The sequence below is a fragment of the Arctopsyche grandis genome, chromosome 11, assembly GCF_051622035.1.
Source record: "Arctopsyche grandis isolate Sample6627 chromosome 11, ASM5162203v2, whole genome shotgun sequence".
NCBI classification, from domain to species: Eukaryota; Metazoa; Arthropoda; class Insecta; order Trichoptera; family Hydropsychidae; genus Arctopsyche; species Arctopsyche grandis.
The window spans coordinates 484,694-509,539 of record NC_135365.1 but is presented as its reverse complement, the minus strand read 5'-3'; the positions used below and the strand labels follow the sequence as shown (position 1 = coordinate 509,539).

Sequence of the window (24,846 nt, the reverse complement as noted above, 5' to 3'; positions counted from 1 at the left end):
TGTGAGCAATATGGCGAAACCTAAGATATAACAATAACTAAAGGTTCGCAACAGAAAATTGGGAAGGAAACGCCAATTTTTACAGGAATCGTTTCAATGAAAATCAGAAAAATTGGCAAATTCTAATAAGAAACGATCGACCTTGACAAACCAAGGTCTGGCCAATAGCGAGACTTAGCGGGAATCAAACTCGTAACATCAAGTACGAGATAATTCAACATTCACCACTAGACCACGCTACTGGAATGGGAATTGCATGCGTTATTGTACGATGGAACGATGGAACTTTCAGGATTTGTTGTATGCATGTCCGGGAAGATTACTGTGAAAAAAAAAACGAGATAAAACCTCTTAATAATAATATTCGTAATTACGATTTTACCGACGTGAAAGTTTGAAGCGCCATTGTGAAGTCAAGGAAATGTGTTCGTTGGTAGCCACGTTACCAGTTTATGGCAACACGGCTTTGAAGAGACGTTAGTTGAGCTCCAACCATCACTTGAAACGGGAACGGGAATTGCATGCCTTATTCTGGCATTGAAACGTATGCGGGTTCAGCTAGTAAATTATAAATATCGTCGAGCACAGATGTTTTATATACCTTTATTTGTGTTGACTGGTCACAGTGACGCGTTAGAGTACTATGTAATGTCCTTGTGGCTAATATTGTAGCATATGCTAAAAGGAGCCACCGTTATAATTGGATTTCGAAGATTATCTCCAGGTTTAAGTACTGTCGGCTAATAATGGAGACCACTCGAATGGACTTAGTGGTCGGTAACAGCATTTGGTCACTTCCCGCTAGAGTTTTCAGAACTGACAGCGCTAAAGCGTGGGACTGCATGCCGAGACCGTGGGACTGCATATCTGGTACGTGATAATAACAATAGGTAAACAAACGTTTCGAGGAAGATGCACCGAGCGACCTGTCCTTTATAAGCAGGTACTTGTGTCATACCAAGGCTGGCTGTGCGTGGATCTTCTTAATCACCCAATAAATGCTGTGAAGCGACTTTGGTCTTTTATTTGGATCCTCCACACACCCCTACGCAACAATATGTTAAAATAAAATACATACATATATATTTATAAATGATATAAAGCGAACGTATGTATGTAGGCGTAGAATGCTAAAAGTCACAGCGTAAAAAATATCGTCACAGCTTTAAACAGCGGCAGAAAAAAAAGAAAAAGAGAGAAATGAAAAAGTAAAAATAAAACGATCGTCGAGAAAAAGACTAACAAAATTGTACGGAGAGTCGGAAAAGTTAAGTAGGTGTTTGGTCGTGCTCGTTTTGTGTAACCACTCCGTTTTAACTTTGACACAGTTTGTTGTTGCTTTTGTAACTGTACCACCGCGTAACAACCTCTGTCGCTGCAAATTAATGTGTTTATTCGCGCCATTCTACTGCGGTTCAATTTCATGTTTGGACAACCATTCTTTTCGCACTATCGTTTCATCGTTGCACCACACTATCGTTGTATGCATTATATACCTCATATGCATTGGCTTATTTTATGTATGTATGTATGTGTGCAATAAAACGAGAGGAAAATCTCGTTGCGTCAAACAATAGTGCAGTTAATTGCCTTTGCAGTAAAACTCACAGTGGAAAAAATATTACACAAAGCTAAACTGGCATTTCCGGTTGACCGATTTTTGATAAATTTCCAACGAAGCCTATACCATGCATCGGGGGTGACCAAACTGCGGCTCGCGGGCGAGAATTTGGTAAAAAATCCATAAGGTAATGTATAATTCGGCTCAGATGTTATTTTGTTACATTTATTCTTTACTAGCTGTATTAAGGTCTGTTCATACCTAGTCAGCAGGTATCCGGCCGTACGAAAAGTATTCTTTGGTACATTTTGTATGCGTATATTCATACCAACCGTCACGTTTACGCCACGGCAGGCTTACAGCAGTACCCGACATTTCCTGTTCATACCTTACAGCAACATCCGTCAACGTGTCGTTTCCGTTTTTTTGGCCATCGTGGAAATATACACGCGAATTACGTGCCATGAGTCTGCCGCTTTGCTGTTTTGGACCAATTATCGATAGTGACAGTTGACAACTGTTCAATCTTTCGACATGGTTTTGGCGCAAATATTTAAAAAAAATTTAAATTTTTTATGGAAATATTCTTCCAACAACAGCGCGATTATACATCATTTTTCGTTCGATAAACGTCGAAACATTTTGCTGACTTGTATTCTGACGCGTAGCTACGAATGCACGTGTATGCATTAATATTGCAAGTACTCGACAATACGACGTAAGCAATATTGCGCCATATCGTCATGGCCTCTAATGTATAAGTAAGCCGATTTTGCCTTGCACTCGGCCAAATTGCTGTAAACGTGACGTGACCGCAACGTGTAGGTAGATATGAATAGAAATGTAATTTAATGACATATTTGAAACGGAGTCATGCAGTGCTGAAGCCGTGCAGTGCTGTTAAGTATGAACAGACCTTTACCCGGCTTCGCTCGGTATTTGTAATATAAACCGCTTAAACATGACTAATCTAATAGTAAACATTTTATTAAATTTATTTGAATAGTTTTATTTTATATAAATTTATTTGAATACTCATTTGTTTTTTTATTAAATTGACTGTCACGAACATACATATACATATGTACTGTGGAGGCTTGCCGAGCCAACGGTCTTGAGGATCGCCACACCGGTCTTTATGTAGGGTGGCTACACTGGGACTCAGCTTCTCTGACAGAAGCGACCCCGCTCGGTATCTTCGGCACCTTCACCCCCGGTGCCCCCCGGAGCCTGCGCCCCCCGGAGCCTTCGACCCCAGAGGCTTTGATCCATAGGCCTTTGCCCTCAGCGGCTGTGCCCCCGGTGGCGCCTGCGCCCCCTAGTGCTTCGCCCCCGGTGGCGCCTGCGCCCCGTAGGGATTCGCCCCTGGTGGCTGTGCCCCCAGCGCCTTCATCCCTGGAGGTGCCTGCGCCCTCGGCGCCTTCGCCTCCGGGGACTTCGAATCCTTTGAATCGAAAAAAATTCTCGTTCCCGTTCCCGTTCCCATTTGTCGGAAAAATTCAGGCAGTGAACACATTTGAAATTGTTTGTTTATTTAACCTTAACAACGCAGGTCGCGACGCGAAAACATTTGAAATTATTGCGTTGTAATGCCACTCATTCCCGTTTTTGCCGTTTCCTGTCTGACCAGCAGCATTAAAGATTATACTCAAAATAAATTCTTTTCAATCACTGCCAGCTCACGGGATCGAACCCGGTAACATCTCGGTGCTTAGTAACAAGGCAACAACCGAGAAATGCTGCTGAATATATGTTATTGGGGCTATTTAGTAGGGGGCTATTTAGACGGGGCTATTAATGCTATTAATCCAGGGCAATTTAGTTAGACCTTTTTTTTTTGGGCTATTTTGTGATGAGGTTTTTGGACTTCATATTATTTATATATGTATAGTCGAACCCTTCCTTTTTGAAAATTATTATATTTTATTTTAATTTGTAATACTAAGGCTTGTATACACTTATTAACTTTTTAAATATGATTTTTTGTATATTGTGTGTACGCTATTGAATTTATGGACAAAATGAGATTTTGGGGCCATTTTAAATATGAATACAATTCGCGAAGATGTTTAAATTGTATTCGAAAACAGGAAAAAGACAACTAGAAAATGATCAAAGTTGAAAAAGACTGATGATTATAGTTGTTTTAAGGCACATATTTAAGTAATGATAATTGCATATTATGTCTCGCCAGATTCCTAATTGTTTTCCACATACGTATACATTATATTATATTATAAATTAGAATCAAGATGGTAGCAAATTTACATATAAATTTTTCTCCACTTACGATTAAAATTCAAACCATGAATAGAAAATGTAAACGTGTATACAAATTATCATACCCATTAACCCAAAACATATTATTTACAGGTACTTATGTATGTGTATGATAATTGGTATTCATATTAACTCCTTCAAAGGCAAACGGCTTAAAACGAACTCAAATCCCAACACACACAGTGAGTGCAGCTCGATCTGAATACAAGTACTTCTACTACTTGAACCAAGAAACTTTGGCTTTCGAACAACCAGCGTCGAGGTTGATAATGTGTCGGTCGCACGTGATTGGATCGTAAAATATTTACGTTGAATATTTGGCTTCTACTTACTACAAACTACAATATATACCGGTCGGTATATAATAATATACCTCAAATTAGCAAATACGATCGCCGGGACTACTATGCGGGCCAAGCGTGCACGAAACGTACTGGGATACCTATAATATTTGCATAAAACACAAATTCCAACGTATGCACCCGAATATTACGTATAAAAAAATAAAATATCTGGAAATTCGGAATTTTTATCGGGAAATTTCGGTGAGATCAATTTTAACCCGGAAGGAGTGTTGGCTTTGATATGCTCTTTCTCAAATTTTATTTGGTCGATCAATTATACTTAAAACTTGCCAAGCCTTGGTACATGCTTTGATAAAACACTATAACTCTTGATATCTCCACCTATAACCTAAATAATTTATAATGGCTCTTTCATTTATAGATATACATATGTTCATATATGTATGTATCTCACAGGCTTAGATTCCTGTACGTGATTTTTCATACTTGAAGGAAAGGAGCTATTGGATACATTTTTATTATAGACTGTTCGTGAAATACAGTTGTTTTCATCATGTCGACTGATTTCATATGAAGCCATTAGATTCAAAGATCAATAAGAAAACTTAAGCTTTAGTGGTTGGAAAGTACTGCAACGTGGAAACATGAGAGAGAGTATCCACTGTCGAAGTGCATTCGTGGGTGAACAATATATACCCCGGATTAGGCTAACGGAATAATATATACCCCGGATTAGGCTAACAAAGGATAAGCTGGAGTTCTCACAAACTTGGGCGAGTGCGTCCGTCAGCAATAGACTCACCATGGTAGACCTTTGCGTGCCTAGATAATAGACACATTAATGGATGGGGGAAGCTGAGCTGGGCAACCAGACCTTAAGTAGATCAGATTATTCTGGTTCAGATTATCAGATTATTCTAGCAGTGGTTCCGTGTGGGCCTTCCTACACACCCCTATGCAATAGTATTATTAACAATGTGAAGATTCCAGGTGTATGTATCTAACTAGATAACGCTTACCAAAGAGAAGAGAAGAATAATTTTGGATATAATTGAAACTGACCCTCGACTTATTAGATGGTAGTAATGACTTCAGTCAAGAAAAAAAATTGTTTAGAAAAGTGTTGGAAGTTAAACAAATATAAATACTAGTCTGAAATTACGTAGTAATAATCTATATAGAAGTGATTAGGTAGGTACTTGTGTATATATGAATATAGGTTAAGCTTATAAACTGCGCATATCTAGTTGGAACAGGTTCAGGTAGTAATAGAAGATACTCACAGATCAATAAGGAAGGCCTTTGCTAAGGTGGATTGTAGTAACGAAATATATATAAATAGAGAAAATTCAATTAAAAAATAGAGGAGGATGAAACAGATTATTTGAAATCTCCAAGAAAAGTTGCCAAAAAAAAAAAAAGATCCAATTCCTAATAAAATGAGCAGAAATATCAGTAAAGTAACCTAGAAGACGTTGGTAATATCAAATGATTGAATAAAAAATAAGTAAGAAAATCAACATAGCTCCTGTCAAATCTTACGAAAAAATGTCCTATATTAGATCCTTGATGTACCCCACAAAGGCCCGTGATCTTCAAGTATGAAAGCGACTGCTAAAGTACATGCATTGTGTTCTAAATAAATTTCGTGATGTTCCGTGTCCGAGGAGCGTTAATCAAATCCAAGTATACGCACACATGGGTTTCCCAAGTCAGTCAGATCAGTCAGATCTGATTGCAGGCCCCACGTCAGGTGCCATATGGTGCTCGGCTGTTAATTACGCGCCGAGCCTATCACATGAGTAATGGTGCCCCCTGCTACCGTCTAATTTAAATACTTGCCCACTTTCCTCCATTATAAACGCATACATCAATCAATCACGCCGGGGAAGCGTCTGCTCTTGATGGTTCGTCCGGTTCGGATGTACCCACAGGATGATGCAGATCCACCCCGACTGTCGTGGGATGCAATATCGTAAAATTATGCACCACTTCAGATAAGCGAACTATGAGAATGCTCCAAGTTGCACTTGAAGACTTGAAGTAAGCAGTGGACGTAATATAGTCATGTTGACTGAATACTCATACATATGTATGTACGTAGTTACTGTTGGGATGAATAAACATGTGACCTATGGCAACTTTTATATACCAACTTATAGATTATTACCTAATGAATAATGTGCTACTATTAACCAAGAGGGTTAAAATTCTGATCAATTTATTTATTATTTGACAAGCTTTGATATTAACCTCAAAAAGTATACGCGATAAGCCAACAAATTTTATCTTACTAATTGGAATCCCGTTTGCATTCGTTGATTTTTACTTTATCTATGTACGTAGTAACAATAGATGAAGTTTTGTGATCATGCGAAAGTTCTAACTCGAGATTTTGACTGATTCGAACTCAGAATCGATTACTGATCACGTTTTCATGATCTAGAAAAAATGTGTGTGTGTCTGTGTGTCCGTGTATTTTGGGGATTTTTTGAACACCGTTAGTCTTATCGAACCGAAATTTGATATCGGTCACTGAAATTCTTATCGACACGACGTAAATTTTTTTCAAATTTTTAAGTTGACCGGAAATGGTACCTCCCCTTATAGGTGTCCTCTTTTTTTAAAGTTTTTGAATACGATTATCTCCCAAACCGCTAACTTAATCGGATTAAAACTTTTTTACATGTAATAAAAATAATAATTTTTATAACCTTATATTTTTTAATATTTTTATCTGAACCGGAAGTAGTACTTTTACTCGAGGATCGAGTAGAGAATCGAGGTTTTATTTTTCTCAGAAACCTTTTGGTTTATTGAACTTAAATTTCATATCTAGAAGTTTAAGCGTAATACCAAGTTATGTATAAAATTAAGTAAGCATCCCTCAACCGGAAGTGGCAGTTTACTCTTGTTCGATTTTTCTTCCACTATTTTTTTCGGCCCCTTATACATGTGTGATCTTCACGAAAAACATTAAGTATAATTCTTCTATCAATGTGATGAAAATAAAAAATAAAATCACCAAATTTAATGAACCGGAAGTGGGATTTTCTCCTCTTAGAAAGGTCAAAAATGTTGTCGCCTAGATCCTGTCCACACCCCTCAACGTATTAAGCTGAAAAATTATATTTGTATTCTTTATGTACTAACTTAGATTTGGTAACGTTTTGGTCAGAATTCGTAAACCGCAAGTAGTATTTTTTTTTAAAACAATATTTCATTATTTTATTTTGACCTTTTAAATTATTTTTATCCTCTTGATATTTAATTTTCATATATTTGCGCTCAATTTGTATCGCTATCATAGTTATTAGTTCAATATCAAATTTTGTTTTGTAACCGTCTTATATTCCTCAAATACATAGATAAAGTCATGGGTTGGTCACACCCGAATTTTTTTATATAAATATGTGATTCAGATTTAAATGCAAGTCCTAATAATGCATTGGAGAGTTCTGTTAAGCCACTAAAATAGCTTCCGCAAAAGAAAATTCATACATAGTACAAAAGAAATATAGCCCTTTTATATATAATATTATATGAAAGTTTGAAAGAAAGAGTTGTAATTAGAATAAATCGAACTAATTCCAGATATTTTTTGTCATTTTTTTACAAATTCATAGACGTTGAGTGTGTGACATGTAGAAATAGCCCCGCATACACAATAACTTCAGATAAAGCAGGTAACATCATTTATATTCTCAGAGAGTATGAAAGAAAGAAGTGTAATTAGAATAAATCGAACTTATTCCAGATAATTTTTGATATATTTTTACAAATTCAAAGAAGTTGAGTGTGTGATATGTCGAAATAGCCCCATATACACAATCACTTCAGGTAAAACAGTTAACATCATTAATCGTCTCAGAGAGAATGAAAGAAAGAGGTATAATTAGAGGTGTAAATCAAACTAATTCGAGTTCATTTTTGACATATTTTTATAAATTCATAGACGTTGAGTGTGTGACATGTCGAAATAGCCCAGCATACACAATAACTTAAAATAAAACAGTTAACAACATTAATCGACTCAGAGTATGAAAGAAAGGGTTCGGTGATTATTCCCCAAAAAGCGATCTCGCGCACGTCACTAAAATATCTGGCACCCAAAAACTCAGTTTTCAGTCAGTCAAAAGTTAGTACAAATATTGTATTAACGTGAATTCGAGTGACAGCTATTCCGTATTCGCGCAATAAACCGTTTATCGAAAGAAAGAGGTGTAATTTACAATCCTTTTACAAATTCATAGACGTTGATTGTGTGACATGTCGAAATAGCCCCGCATACACAATAGCCCCAGATAAAACAGCCATCTTATTTTATTTTAGAAGAAATGAATGTTGTATATATGTATGTACATATCATTGGAATAAGTTGATATTCTTCCATAGAAGTTGTCAGAAGGATTCATGAAGTACATATGTTACGAGTTACATAGAATGGAGGCGCGTTCTGATTTCCTTATCAATTAATTTCAAAATTGTTTGATATAATAACGGATAATTTTAACCCTAATTCAAACCTTCATTTCGATTCGGTCGACAAATTTCCACAAAATAAACACCATCAAAGGAATTCCTAATCGATTAGTGGAAGACTGTGAATTGGCAAAGGATTTGCCGTCACATCTAAATACGCATTACGCATACATATGTACATTTATCGGTAAGGATCCGTATTTCACGTGTTTATGTAAAACACGACTCAGTAAATATATGATTTTACATATGTATACATATATTTAGTCCAGATGGTCGGAGCATTCATGCGAAAACAATTGTACTGAACGATCATTGGAGAGCGGCCAAACAAGCCGGGATTGGATAAACGAAAACATATGATCCATATACATATGTGTGTATACGAACCGAAATACATACGTATGTAAATTTGTATAAAAATTAAACGATACTTACATCGCCCCAAGATATAGCGTGTCTCGTTCCACGTCCACGTACATGGTCCTGTAGTATCTTTTCTCGGGATCGCCGCATGAAAATTCCCGGACGTGATCTGAAAACGATGAATAGTTAAATTTTTAGGTGTTTCTATGTCTATGTATGTTGCCATGATACGCTTAAATCTTTCGTCGTTCCATCAATTTGACCCGAAGGTAGCAATCTGACCCTAATAAATTTTTGATGGGTATTCTTCAGATATATTATATATGTACATATGTATTACGCAGGGATGCTGTGGCAAGTGATCCGACGATAGGTGTTAAGCTATTGTAAAATGTTAAGTACAATATGTATCTGTAGTAAGTTTAATTATAATGTAATGACTAACTTAATTCTTATATGTGTGTTATTTCACAATTTTAGATAGGCATTGTGAACCCATTTGAGAATATTGATTGTTAGCTACATAGTTCACTTTGACAGAAGATTGACTGTTTCAATGCTGCAATTGTAGATTTAATATTCATTCCGGATTAAAATATACATACGTATTTTGATCAGTGAGGATGTAGAGATTTCAAAAATATACAAGTTAATAAACCTTTAAATTAGATTTTATAACATGTGGCTGATTGAAATTCAAACCCTTTTTTATGTTTAGCCACATTTTCTATACAAATATAAAATGAATTACATTATTGTATAATGTGAGTCAAGCTTTTTCACATTTTTTGTCCAATAGTATTAGTAATTGAGTAAATAAAATTTGAATTTTTCAAATCAACATATGAGGCATTATATTTGAAAGTTCACTTTTCTTAATTTCGAGAAATATTTTAAATGCATTGCTAAATATATCACAATCATTCTCTTTTTTTTATATATATGACCAGTTATATTTGAAAGTGGCATAAGTCCACCTTTCTTCAATTCATGACATATTTCACAATAAATTAAATATAATGTTTTGCGTTTAACAATATTTAAAAATTCTGGTGGCCTGCAATACGTTTATTCTACTTTTTTGAGATTCTGAACATGTCAGATTAAAATAAGTGATAGCAATTTGTGAATAAAATATATATAAGTCTAATAAAAAGTAGTGTTTTTGGAACTGAAAAATTGATCTTTCGATACTTTCATATATAACGGCCCATATTTTATAAAAGTTAACACAATTTTAATAAAAATACCATGGAAAAGTGCTTTTTATTTCAAATTCTAGGATAATCTTGTCAATTCAGATAAGTTTCAGCCTTATTCAGAAGGTGATTTTGATCTTAAATTTATCCAGTGTAATCTATATATAATATATATTTTAGAAATAAATTTACAATATAATATTATATATGTATTTCATTTCACGACTGTTTGCAGCAGGAAGAAAAATACTCAATTCGTTTTGTTAAAGTAAAACGTACTGATCAGTATAAACCGTGTATTTAAGTTTTTCGAAAAGTAGGAATCGATATTGAGAGTTTTCCTATTGAAAAGACTACTTAAATGAAATATAATTGTGATTTTGAGTCCGTGTCAAGCTTCGAATTTATTGTGAAAAACTTTGAAAGTCTCAACTTTAGCTACTACTGAATATGATTTTAGACAGCTTCATTTATGATTCTAGCAAAGTTTCTATCTGCAACTACTGAGATAATAAAAAGCTCACAATCAACACTAATACTGTTAATTAAGGCCAAAGTTCACAGAAACAATTAGGTGCATGAAATCTTCTTACAGATGATTTATTTATTATTTAAGTCAGCGTATTTATATGAATAAAATAGGAGGATTAGTTTGAAAGCTGGAACTATTCCTAGTACATATACCAAACGACAACAATAAACATAATGATACGTTTCGGTTAAATACAATTAAACGGTCGTAAAATCAAGAATGCGAAACGACATTTTAATGAGGGCCGGTGCCAGGTCGGATCTGGTGCCAATCGATAAACTCGTGGAGGAACATTAATCTCATCACGAATGCACGCCCTCACAAAAACCACCCTCTCCTTGTCCCCTACCATCCAAACCCCATCTTGTGTGACCCTCAGCTGGGAAGACACACTCAACTTTTCTTGCAAACTAGATATATCCCGTGGAAATGATGGGAGACACATCTCCAGCTAATAGGTAAGGGGAAAGGGATTTTCCGACGTGAAAAATTGATGACATCTAAAGAGTAAAAATCCTTCGTCTTCAATATGTTTTATGTATTATATAATAGCCAGCCAACAGTATGGATCAGTGGCTGCGTTTATTATGTTTAGTACCGAGAGGTTACCGGGTTCAATCCCATGCTAATATTTAATACTGCTGATCAGACTTGGATATTTGTGACTACAAGTCGATCGTTTCATATCAGAGTTTGCCAAATTATCTGATTTCATTGTTGAAACGGTTCCTCCATCAAATTGGCAAAATTCATCCTACCCGCTGTCACAAATATCTGAATTTTTTTTGCTTTGCTTTGAAATGCTTTTTATTATTACGAAATTATGTTCACAATACATCTTATATCTATTTTAATAGCTACTGATCTACTGATCATTTTCTATTTTACAATTTTAATTTAATTTGGTTAGTAATCACAGTATTATATTATTCTAATGTTAATCTAAGTCATAATAGGAAAAAGAGCTCAAAAACATATTTACAATCCTTATAAATGTTCATAATACATCTAATACATAACATTAATTAAAGACTCTCTAAAGTCGATGACCTAAAGCAGATTGTGTTTAGGTAATCTGTGTTTATACCTGAAGGGTATAGACATTTTGTTGTAATCACCGAGACTCTTCACAAGTGTGTTAGTATGGTTATTAGTGATTCTTTCATAGAATCTACTGGTTAGTTTGTTAGTAATGTCTGTAACAAACGGAATATTATATATAGCATGCAGTTTTTTCAGGTTAGTATATATGGGTGTATTATAAATTATTTTAAGGGATTTATTTTGTATTACTTGGAGCTTGGAAAGGTTAGTATTCGAGGCGTTATTCCATACAGGTGAAGCATATGTTAATAATGGTAATATGAGCGCGCGATATAATTTTATTTTATTTAGCGTTGATAAAGAACTATGGCGTTAATCGCCATATTGGATATATTGAGGATATACCCCGCATCGCCTTGCATTTCGCTGCTTCATATCTGAATTTGATTTACTTTCAATATGTAAAAATGTATGTACAAGTCTAAATTATTTGTCTAAGAAGGCGCATTTTGGTCTACCTGCTAGGTCTTCTTGGTATATATCCATGCGAAATAATATAAAATAAAATGTATATCAAAAAGATAGTTTATTGGTTTAATGATTTTGCATGATTTACCAAAGCTATTGAAAATTTTCGCGTTTGTATAAATATTGAAATATTGCGCTACAGTGCTCAATCTATTTAGTGGATTGTGCATTGATAAATTGCAGAAGGTGCAGAATAGAGCAATGCGTGCAATTTTGAATGTGAGGAAACGTAAGAATGTTACAAGTATGTTAGATGAATTGAAATGGTTGGATGTTAGAAATAGTCTTAAATCAAGCACTTTGAAATTTGTATATAAGCGAGATAAGAATCTATTACCCAAATATTTTAATAATTACATAGCTAGGAATAGATATATACATAATTATAAAACTAGAAATAGGAATAAATAAATTATAGGTAGAGTTTAGAAAGCAAAAACTGCAGGTGTTTTCCACAGAGGTGTTCAAATATACAATGCCCTTACTGAGAACATTAGAAGTGCTAAAACCATTGGTGCTTTCTTAAGGGGTGTTAATGGATACCTCTGTGGAAGATGACGTCATTACATATGTAGGTTTAATAAAATGCAATGTTTGGAATTATATTATATTATTTTAGGGTTACTAATTATAGTTTTGTTAACTATTGTTGCGTAGGGGTGGGTAGAAGATCCAAATAAAAAGCCAAAGTCACTTCACAACATTTATTGGGTGATTAAGGAGATCCACGCACAGCCAGTGCTCCGTCCAGAATGCCTTGAGTACCCAAGTGCCTGCTTATAAATGGCAGGTCGTTCACCGCATCTTACTCGACGCTTTTGTTTACTTATTGTTACAGTCACGTACCAGATACGCAGTCCCACGGTCTCAGCATCACGCTTTGGCGCTGTCAGTTCTGAGAACTCTAGCGGGAAGTGACCGAATGCCGTTACCGACCACTAAGTCAATTCGGAGGTCTTCATTGATAGCCGACTGCACTTAAGCCTGGAGACCTGCTTATAAAGGGCAGGTCGCTTAATGCAACTTCCTCGACATGTTTGTTTACCTATTGTTATAATAACGAACCAGATATGCAGTCCCACGGTCAAAGGTCGTAGCAAAAGTATTTACTATTTAAATATAGCCTAAAACGAAAAAAAAAAATTCGGGGCCATTTTATCATGGACTATTCCATCGGGGTTATTCAGCCGTGGGTTATTTTGTCGTTTTATAGTGAGTGGGATAATGATCTTCTGAAAATAACTTTTAAATGCATAGATTATGAAAGAATAGCCTTCACAATTTGAGGATTATCGTGGAAAGCTTTACATTTTCCGCAACAAAACAGGGATTAATACGATCGTCCGGAAAATGCATACATAGGCACCTATGTATGTAGGTATGTATGTACATAGTAAGTACTATCCAAACAAAGCCAAACCTAAATATTTAACGTACGGCTCGTATAAAATGTAAATTCTGGCACATATTTCGCACTTAGCGATAGTGAAATTTTCAGTCGGTCACATCCGCATGGGGGGTAGGTGAGTGGAGGGGTTACTTAGTAATGGAATTATGCGAAGTCCATCGTAGTCAGGGGGTCGGTTAGTGCAACTTGTAGCCATTGGAACTAACTATTAATTAAATAACCACGATGTGCCCTCATATTAGCGAAGTTACGAACGTCTACCCTTCGGACGCTGGAAGGGACATTCTTAGCGCGGACCAGTTAAAACTGTCATATTATAGTAGTACTGTTAACTCTACTTCAGAGATGGCCAAAAACTCGAATCTATCATTTTTCACTTTATGTGTATACGAAGTATTAATAGATGATCGTGATTTTGACTAAAATGTACTTGGTATCGAACCGTGATCACATTATAACGGTTTATAGAAAATATGTCTGTGTTTGTTTATGGGAACTTGTAATTTGGTAGTTTAAAAAAATTAAAATGTTTTGCTTGCACGATGAAAAAGATTTTGTTTTTTTCCTGGTAAGATGCGGTTGAATTCAAATAAATAAATAATAATAAAAAAAAAGTTTTTTAAAAACATACCTCTTCTATAATTTGTATATAAAATTATTATTTTGAATAAAAGTACCAATAATTTTATTTTACTACCGCCATCTATGTTTAAAACTAAAAACTCTATAAACGTCAGGTACTTATCAGAAATTCAAATTGCAAACGCGTATAAAACGATATTTTTTCTTCATCGTAATGGCGGATGATAGATGATTACCTAAACACAATATGCTTTAGATCATCGACATTAGAGAGTATTTAATTAATATTATGTATTAGATGTATTTTGAGCATTTTGAGAATTGTAAATAGGTTTTTGATCTTTTTTTCCTATTATGCTGTACATTAACATTATAATAATATAATACTGTGATTACTAACAAAATTAAATTAACATTGTGAAATAGAAAATGATCAGTAGCTATTAAAATAGATATAAGATGTATTGTGAACATAATTTAGTAATAATAAAAAGCATTTAAAAATCAATCAAATTGGCAAAAACATTCTACCTACTATTTTTGAACACTATTTTAACATGATTTCAAATTGTTGTAAAATATATATCAAAAAAGCTACATTATCTTTACAGATAAATTAAAAAATTCTTCATTTTAAGAACGATTATTACATTACTAAAACACATATTCTACGTTATAAAGAATATTTTAAATGTTTATTTACTATGCAAATATACTTTATTACGGTGCTCTAAATTAGACTACAGCATTTTCTGAATAGGTTCTGTTTTTGAACATTTTAAACAACTTTCATAAGCTGAAATAAAAGTTTGTCACTCCTGCTTTATGGTCACCCGCTTGAAAGCTCTTCCGTAAACGATTAATAAAACAATTAATTGAATATCAAGTGGCAAAGTTGTGACGTTGAAATTGTGTTCGAGTACGAAATTCTAAACGTCGCGAGAGTTCAGAGTCTCGTTCCGTGCGATTGAAGTTTGCGTCACGTTTGGCTGATATCGTTCGAAAGACTCTCCTTTTAGAACAAATATAATATAATATAACTAGATACTGTAGCATAGAATGTTCTACCAATCTACAATAAATAATAGGAATGGAGCAAACTTGGGTATGTATTTAAATACGATAATGGCATTCAGTGGGAAATTACCCCGGTCTTGAAGTTTTCACAGCACGTAACGACTCAAACGAACCGTTGCAAATGCATCGTTTGAAATAATATAATATTGGTAAATTGGCAAACGACGCGAAAAAAACAATGAAAACAATACAGAAACGAAATAATCAGCTTCTGCGGTGAAAACGCGAAGGTTTAACTAAAATAATGTTGCAGTCGTTTCAGACTGAAATGTCTTGTTTGAAACGTTCCCCAGACTGTTTTATGTTACGACGCTCCAGCAGACACGAGAATTTTTTATGTGTGTTTGCAATTTAATAGATTTGAAATGTTGTAAATAATATCACGTTATAACGTTGATACTAAAAGTTCTTTTGAGTTACATATATATGCACATAAATATACACAAACATACACACATAAATTGATACAAAATCTAATATTTCAAATACATAAACATACACGGAGAAGATTCGTTCCGAATTGATATGGAAATAATTATATAAAACTTAAGATATCAAGTTGAATTTAAATAAATGAAAAAGACCTTGCTTTAGAAAAAAGGTGATACGCAAATATACAGGAAGAGAAAACTAACCTAGCCAAAAAATCACAAATGGATTTCAACTTTAACCCTTTGAATGCTGACCAACTAAGTCCATGAGCCTAAAATACAACGCCGATAGGCGTTGTATTTTGTGTATTTTAAAAATAAACAAGAATACTACAAGCTAAGCCTTTCCAGGTAGCATTGAAAAATAAAATGCATTGAACATGGGTTTTGTACTTCGCGTCATTAATTTGTCAACGTTTATAATGACTGGTTAAACTAGCTAAAATTGTAAAAACAAATGTAAAAAATAAACAAGAACACTACCTTTGAATATGGGTCGTGTTATCCGTGTAAATGTTTATAAAGACTGGTTTACAAAGGAATTTCTGAATTTATAACCATAGCAGAATTTCCCGATGGAAATCCCTAACTGCTGAGTATTTTAGATTGCGGCATGGCATTTAGATTGTGAGCATTACATTTTTTGGATGGAACTAGTTTTGGAAAAATACATTCTCTAATAGACTTGTTTTGTTTATTTTATATTGTTGCAAGATATATTAGAGAGTCTAAACACACCTTTACATAACTTGAAATCCGCAGCTGTAGTTATCTAGGGTAGTGGTCTAAGGTTTGTTTGGATTAGCTACAATTTTTATACCTGCTTTCTATTGGATTTCTAAATAATTCTAGTTGGGAATGTGGCGGGCTTTCAAAAGAAAAGACGTCAGCAATCAAAGGGTTAATTAACCATTTGTCTCCGTTTTTAAGCTCACTAGATTGTGACATTGATATTTTTCATATCTCTTTTCATTCGCTGCGCCGCTTCCTCGGTTACGGGGGTCGCGACCAACTAGACCTAAGTTAATTTTTAACTGTTAACTTGGTCAGCACTCTGATTTACTGCGTTAGCAAGTAAATCATCAAATCATTAATCACTTACTTACAAAATGAAAATCGGTCAAAATGAATACGTTATGAACAAAAATGAAAGAAGATAATAAATTTAATTTGATCAATCTAAAATATTATTAAATTAGTACGACAGTTAATATTGTAATGGATCGCCTCAGGTAATATCGACGTAACATCATAAAATATATTTAAAGCAGTTCGACGTTAACGAGGCACATCGGATTAAATCAATCTAAATTATTACCCATACGTATACTATAGGTATAATACGCATGTATGTAGTACATTTTAATCTACGAGATACGCAGAGAGTGCGGAAAATTACGTCGCTTTTGTTGCTCGTACACACATAGGTGGAAAAGGGGATTTTCCGGCAACAAAACGCACGGTCGTATTTCCTTTTGCTTAAAAAATATGATCCTGAAAATATGACCGAATAAATTTTTACCCATATAACAAAATAAATTTCACACTTGTGCGCGTTCAGCGACATAAAGTGATGATATGTACGCGTAGGTTCACTCGTAAAAGTTAGAATGTGTCGGAAAAGTCGGATGAGCTTTTTTTTCCACGGCGCACGGCCTTTTCGGCGGATTCCTCCTCACACTCCCCCCCCCTCCTACTTACCCCACCCTACCCTTTCGGAAAAACCACCCCGAGCCGGTGTAAAAAATATGTGTCTCAAGGGTAGGTCGAAAGCTGTTTAAGATCATTATAAAATTTGTGTTATTTTCTGAATTTGGGCCCACTGAGTTTGAATGTTATGATGAAATTACATCAAATCAAAATACCATAACATACTATGGCAGATCATACCATAATAAAGCCCAGAAGACAAGCGAAATTTCCATTGCTATTGCGTCAAGATACAAAATATTCATATTTAATCAAATTCTGATTCATTAATTTAATCAGTTACTTCATGTGCTTGATTTTTTTAAGCTCACATTAATCTTCATAAACTTTTTAAATATTGTAACCTGGGAACACGAGAGAGAGTATCCACTGTAAGTACATTTATGGGTGAACAACAGAGAACCTGGATTAGGCTAACGGGACCCGAACAAATGATACGCTGGAGTTTTCACAGACCTGGGCGAGTGCTTGCATAATCAATAGACTCGCCAGGCTAGACCTTTAAGTTCTTAAACAATAGACATATTAATGGATCTGGGAAGTAGTATTGGTTAACTTGTCCTTTATAAGGAGGTAACACACAGTAGATCAGATTATTCCGGAGTGAGCGGTGGATCCGTGTGGACCTTTTGAATCGTTGAAAAAAAGCTGTGAAGCGACTTTAGCCTTTCATTTGGATCCTGATACCTCCCCTGCCCAACAATATTTAGTTTAAAAGTTGCTTGGATAAGAATATTTGCAGAGTCTAAAAGTAAGATTTTCTATGACTACTTAAGTATTATAAAAATATACAGGGCCATTAAAATATTTCACCCGCTTCAAATTATATATTAAATAAGGACTTAAATTCAGTGACTTTTGTCCCGCTCTGTACATGCACAATCAAAGCTTTCGAATAATTGCTATAAATTCGCGCGAACATAAAATCCGCAAGTAATCGCCGCTATTAATTTTCACAATAAAAATCACCACCCCCACCTACCCCCACACCGAGGCGAAGGCCGTATAATGGACGTTGTAAAAAATATATATTATTATGCCGTTAATTCATTAATCTTTTTTGTAATTAAATTATCATGATCGATTGTGTCCGCTTTCGTGACGCTTATCGGGAAATATCTCGAGATCTCAAATTGAGTTCCCATTTTTCCCGGTGCCTGCGTTTTCACGACTCTTTCACATACACATTTACATACGAATATTACCTATGCATAGCGGTAATAAAAATGGGAAAATAATAATGAACACAGTTTCCTAGGCGTTCTCCTCTTTTTCCTTTTCGTTTTACATCCACAAAATATCACGTGCATACGCAAGTGTATTTATACGCGTTTAAATTTCGCGCGTGCGTGCAATAAAATAACGCGATATATTAAAACAATAAACACACACACAATGTGCTTTCGTATTTTGATATCAATTTTGGCGAACAAAATGGCAACGGCAAATATTTAATGTGACGGTGAAATTTCCGGTCAAATGATTTTAATGAAAATTTCGACTCGGCTGTTCATATCGATATTATATATATATATATTATATTTGTGCATTCGCACGGCACATTTCAGGTATTATTTCCTAACGCATGCGCGCTTTATGTGTTCATGCGTTGTTGCTTATTTTGTACTTGGTTATGTACAGTGTGGTTTTTTTATTAGAACAGTGATGTGCGGTTGTTCTTGTGCGATATTCATGAACAGCCGTCTCGTTCTCCGACGAAAGGGTCTCTTAGACTGTATTCGTTGAGGGGGTGGTGGCCTCATGTTGAGGGCTTTAAGGGTCAAATTCCTTGACCTTTAAAGTGGGCTTAGAATTACATTTTGCAAGTTAGTAATAAACAAGTGGGTTGAAAAAAAATATAAATTTGTCAGTTTGTTGATTGTTATGGGAGGCCATAAAGCTGTGTTAAAGGTAAGGTAAAAATAATAGATCAATAACACTGTTCGACAAATGACGACTTTGTTTTTGGTTCAGAGACGAGATATGACTTTTTTTTATAGATCTATGCCCAGTGAACACGAATCTGGTAATACAAAAATGTTGATGAGCTCGATATTTGGAGATATATTTGTTTTTTAAATCGCGAGATTTTATATATTTTGGTGTTGTTCGGTTGATGTCTCAAAATCTGTCAAATTCCAACAAAAAACCATGCTCCATTAGTACGAGTTTTTAGATAGTAATTTTACCGATTTAAAATTCAGCACACTTCCAATTAACCCTTTTAAACGAAAACAAAAAATAGTGTGGCCAGAACACTATCCCAAAAAACATGTTTCAATAGAAAATACTGTGGGAAAAAATCCCAAGTAAAAATACATACTTTTGACTTTTGATTTGAATTGGACGACTACTTAGAGAGATTTTAAAGCTGAAAAGTACTACAAATGAAAGATAAAATACCCGACTATAGATTCCAATATTCATTTTGAACTGAAAATTGACAGATTTTGAGACATCGACCGAACAACACCAAGATATAGAAAAATCGCGCGATGAAAAAAACACGTACATATCTCCGAATCTCGAGCCAATCAACATTTTTATTACCATATTCGTATTTACTGGGTATAGATCTATAAGAAAAGTCATATCTCGTCTCTGAACCATTTTTCGTGTCGGACAGTGTAATCAAAATCACCTGATGGTTATAGGGGATGTATTATAAATAGATTACATATTCATTATTTCAAATAATAAGGACTGTAAATAAATGTATGTAGTTTCAAAACAGTGATAATTACGACCTCGACTAGTGCAAAAAAGCTATCAAAAAGTCAAGGCCAATATTTCAGCGCAACACATTCTATATTTAAACGGCAGAAAAAAAAGTACACACCAATAAATAATAAGAAAGGGGAAAGTTAACACATTCACCACGCAACGTAACGATTTCACTTGTTGAACAACGCCCGCTCAGTATATTTATTTTTACATATTATAATATAGAAAACTATACCAAAATAGTAAAGTATTCGAATACTTCTAAATTCGGAATGTCTCAAAATTGAGGTAAGCAGATTAAAATTATACGGACTACCTTGAAATCGAGAAGCGCACGACTTATGAATTACACGAATGACTCATAAGTTTGGGGATTTTCACCCCTTCCTCGAGGGATTAGGCAAGGGCGTGTAGCACTAAAACCTTAAAAGCAATCTCTTTACCTTAAGAGCGGTATTTCCAACCCCTTCTCTATGCCCAAATGCCGTTCTGAGATTATCAAATTAGTATTACGAATTTGAGAGTTCGATAAGTGAGGGTGAGCATGTGGCTATATGCATACTCTTATGTACATGTTTAATGCCTTCTAAATGTTGGATGATTGCACTTATTCAAAATTAATGAAGAACGTGATTATAAATAGGTACCTACAATGAAAACTAATTTATGAGGATGAAAATTGCGCGGATAAAAGAAGCATTGCGTTCTAGTATTTTCTAGTACGACTAAAATTCATCATTGTATTCTAGTGCTGTCTAATGGAATATTGTCCTTAATACTTAATGCTCATATTATTTATATTTAGGTCGAATAATGGAAATGTTCGGTAGTAACGAAGAGGAAATAAAGAGACTAACACAGCTGGACAGGGAAAGTAGGATTAAAAATTAACGTACATAGATATGACCAAACTAATGTTCAATAGTTATTGCATGCCTGATAGCATCTCATTAGATGACAACCCAGTAGAAGTGGTAAACAATTATTTATATTTTGGTCAAATAATTGACATGTCCGGTAGTAAATAAAAATAAATAAAGAGACGTATGAAATTAGGATCGAGTGCATTTGGACAAATGAATGTTGTTTTTAAATCAAAAATGCCACTCTGTCTGAAGAAAAAGATCTTCGATCAATGCATTTTGCCAGTGATGATGTATGGATGTGAAACATGAATATTGGAATCTATAGTCGGATATGTTATATTTCATTTGTAGTACTTTTCAGCTTTCAAATCTCTCTAAGTAGTCGTCCAGTTCAAATCAAAAGTCAAAAGTACGTATTTTCATTTGGGATTTTTTCCCACTGTTAATACTATTTTAGATTGAGTAGTTTCTATTGAAATACGTTTATTGGGATAGTGTTCTGGCCACACTATTTTTTGTTTTCGTTTAAAAGGGTTAATTGGAATTGTGTGCTGAATTTTCCACAATATAATCCAAAAGGATAGTCGAAATAGTCATATAGTCAATAGAATAGAAAAGTCGTCATTTGTCGAACAGTGTTATTTATTCGTAAGGCTATTATTATTACATTTTCTGGAACCGTATATATATAAAATTAAAGATGGAATGAAGAAGTTGGTATCACCTAATAATTGAACCAAGAAGAAATACTCAACATTGGCCCTAGAATTACTCGACAGGATTTCCCGACGATTCCGTCGACCTTTGAGAAGGCCTGTTTGCATTTAAGGATTCCGGTGTTTATGACCTGACTTACATACGGGTCCTGTAATTCCGCTTCAGTCGTATACAACACGCTGACTCTCTGTATCTGATTACAACGAAAAAAAAAAACATGCAACATTACGTGCGACCCGCGTGTGCGGTCTTTGGAATGCAGGGGTTGACAACTTTTTTCGAACGTGACAAAAAAATAATGAATAATAAACCGTCAGCCGTTTGATAACTCTCTTTAACACTACGTCGAGTTTTGTAAAATCACTGTGTCGAATAAATTCCTAAGTGTGTTTAACTACACGCTCTGTACACCGATTTGCATTATATACATACAAATATGTATAATATTGTATTAAGTTATTATCGATTGGATTACCGGGCGTCGTCCAGGCAATAATTTTAACATTCATATTTAATATATACTTTAAATTACGTAATATTTTTCAAATCGCTTAGTTTTACAACCATCCAAGGACATAACAATATTTCCAATATTTTTATACTTTAGTTTAGTTATGTAATGTGCTATTTAATCATATTATAGCTTGCATTCTTTTCCTTTTCATTTGTTTATTTTGTATTTACCTTTTTCATTTGTTTTATATTTGTAAATTTCAATTTCTTCTTATATTCTATTTTATAACCTTTTCCAAATATTTTAATACTATAGTTAAATTATGCAATGTTCTACATATTTTGTCATGCCTTTATTCTTTACTTTTTAATTTTTTTTCCTTATATTTATCTTTTTCATTTTTGTAAAAATCTATTATTGGACTCGGATGTTACATATATTATTTATTTACTATTTGTTTTTTTATACATATCTATGTACATCCTGTCTGTTGATTTTTCAATAAATAAAATAACATGCACAAATAATAAAAACAAAATTGTGCTTAAAAGGAACTGACATTTAAATGCCCAGTATTTTGTAAAACTAATTTTGGTCAATTTGAACGTTATTGTATATGTGTCACAGTGAAATTATATTTCAAGTAAAAATATATTTTGTTTCAGTGAAATCATAACCAGTTACATTTTCAGGGTTGGTTTTATTCATTTAAGATTAGATTGTTAGGTTTGGTATTATTTAAGGGTTAGGATAGGTTAGGTTAAGTAAGGGTTGGCCCTGTTCATTTAAGATTGGGTTGTTAGGGTTAAATTTATAGAGTTAAATGTTGTAAATTCATTGTTTGATACATTTTAAATGTTTAAATTGGTGAAAATATATTTTCACTTGTGAAAATATATTTTCACTTGAAATATGCTTTCACTTGAAATATGCTTTCACTTGAAATATGTACATAAATATACTTTCAACCTGAAAGTTAGGTTAATTTAAAACTGACTTCTTAGTATATGACAATTCATATACACCAATGTGTATTTTCAGAAAAGGTTAGGTTAGGTTTAAAATACTGGACATTGTAATTTTGAACTGCTGATCTTTGTACTTTGTTCAAAAACCTCTTTGACCAATCCAACCGATCAGAAATGACTTTGACGACAGCCAATCAGAAACGAATCACAGACGCCGTTTCGGTTTTATATATGAGGCAGTTTTTAACCAGCAGCGTGCTCTAGTGGTGAGTGTTGTATTCTTTCGTGCAAGCTATCACGGGTTCGATTCCCATTAGAGTTTCGTTGTTGGCCAGACCTTGGTTTATCGAGGTCGATCGTTTCTTGTCAGAATTTGCCAATTTTTCTGATTTTAATTGAAACGGTTCCTGTAAAATTGGTTTTTCCTATCCAATTTTCTATTGCAAACCTTGCGTTATTATAATATCTCAGGTTTCGCCAGATTTCTCTCCAAAGATGTCTCTGTGGATGATTATCGATTGTAAAATTCATATTTTTACATGAAAATGCTATTGATCGCATTGTTTACGATGTTTGTAATGTCTGACCAAAGATGTCACGTGTTGTTTTGATTTACATGTGTATGCATGTAATATTATGTATTTAATATATGCAATATATAATTTTTTTTTTTTTTTAGTCGAGTCTTAATCTGCTTAGCACACTCGCCGCTTTGGAGGCATCTGTTAGGCGAGTGTGAAACTAATTAGCTTCATAATGTGCACATTCTTAATTAAACTGAATTCGTATTAGGATTGCGGCCCAGAGTTTGAGAAGCCACGGCGCCGAAGTATAATTATAGGCTGAAGGGGTGCGACTGGCGCCAAACGATGCAAAACCGGTTCACATAAACAATACCGGGAAAATCAAACGGGCGCCATCTAAATAGATCGAAAGTGGTGCACTTTTCAAATGCATTCGAACGAAGGCTCAGATGCACGTTGCGATATTTTTCAACGTTTAAATAATCCGAAAAATGTCCGATTTACGAAATAATTGAATTGGACGTGGGTCGGCAAGTGTCCTGAAAGCTTACAAATATATGTACGTTGTTTTTATGGGGTTGATTTTTTTTTTCGGCTACAATGGACGCCATTACCGACATTAGCCGCTATAAAATTCGTTTTATCCGAGCACTACAGTCAACAGTGTTGTAAAGCCAGGACCAATTAAAGTTATTAATGGCAATATAACGATACTGAAATTCAGCCACACGACCGAACCCTTACTGCTACTGAGGGTTGAAAGCCAATCTTATTTTGTTTTCAATTTTCAATTATTTTCAACAGATTTTTCAATCATTGTTAATTTTAGAAAACATGATTTTATCGCTGGTTCATTTATTCATTTGTGGGAAATTTACTTATTGATATATGAAATAGTTAGTTATTTCTGTTAAAACTAGAACTGGAATGGACCGCTAATGCTTCATTTAATATTACATGAAAATTTAATAAGAAGTCAAGATATAGACGGAAACAAACCGGTTACAAGTCTACAGATGTCTAATTTAAAACAATCAAGAAACTTTCACCAATTAATGAACATTGATCTCATTTGCATGTTTAATTTA

The 24,846-nt window shown here is 34.3% G+C and overlaps 1 protein-coding gene across 1 annotated transcript in view; it reads right to left on the bottom strand.

Moving 5' to 3' along the window:
• Positions 1-24,846, bottom strand: part of LOC143919074 (semaphorin-2A-like) — a 401,435-nt gene that overhangs the window by 68,653 nt on the left and 307,936 nt on the right. Inside the window, exon 2 of the mRNA XM_077441259.1 lies at positions 9,067-9,163. Within this exon, the coding sequence (XP_077297385.1) occupies positions 9,067-9,163 (97 nt within the window). The remainder of the gene's footprint in view (positions 1-9,066; positions 9,164-24,846) is intronic.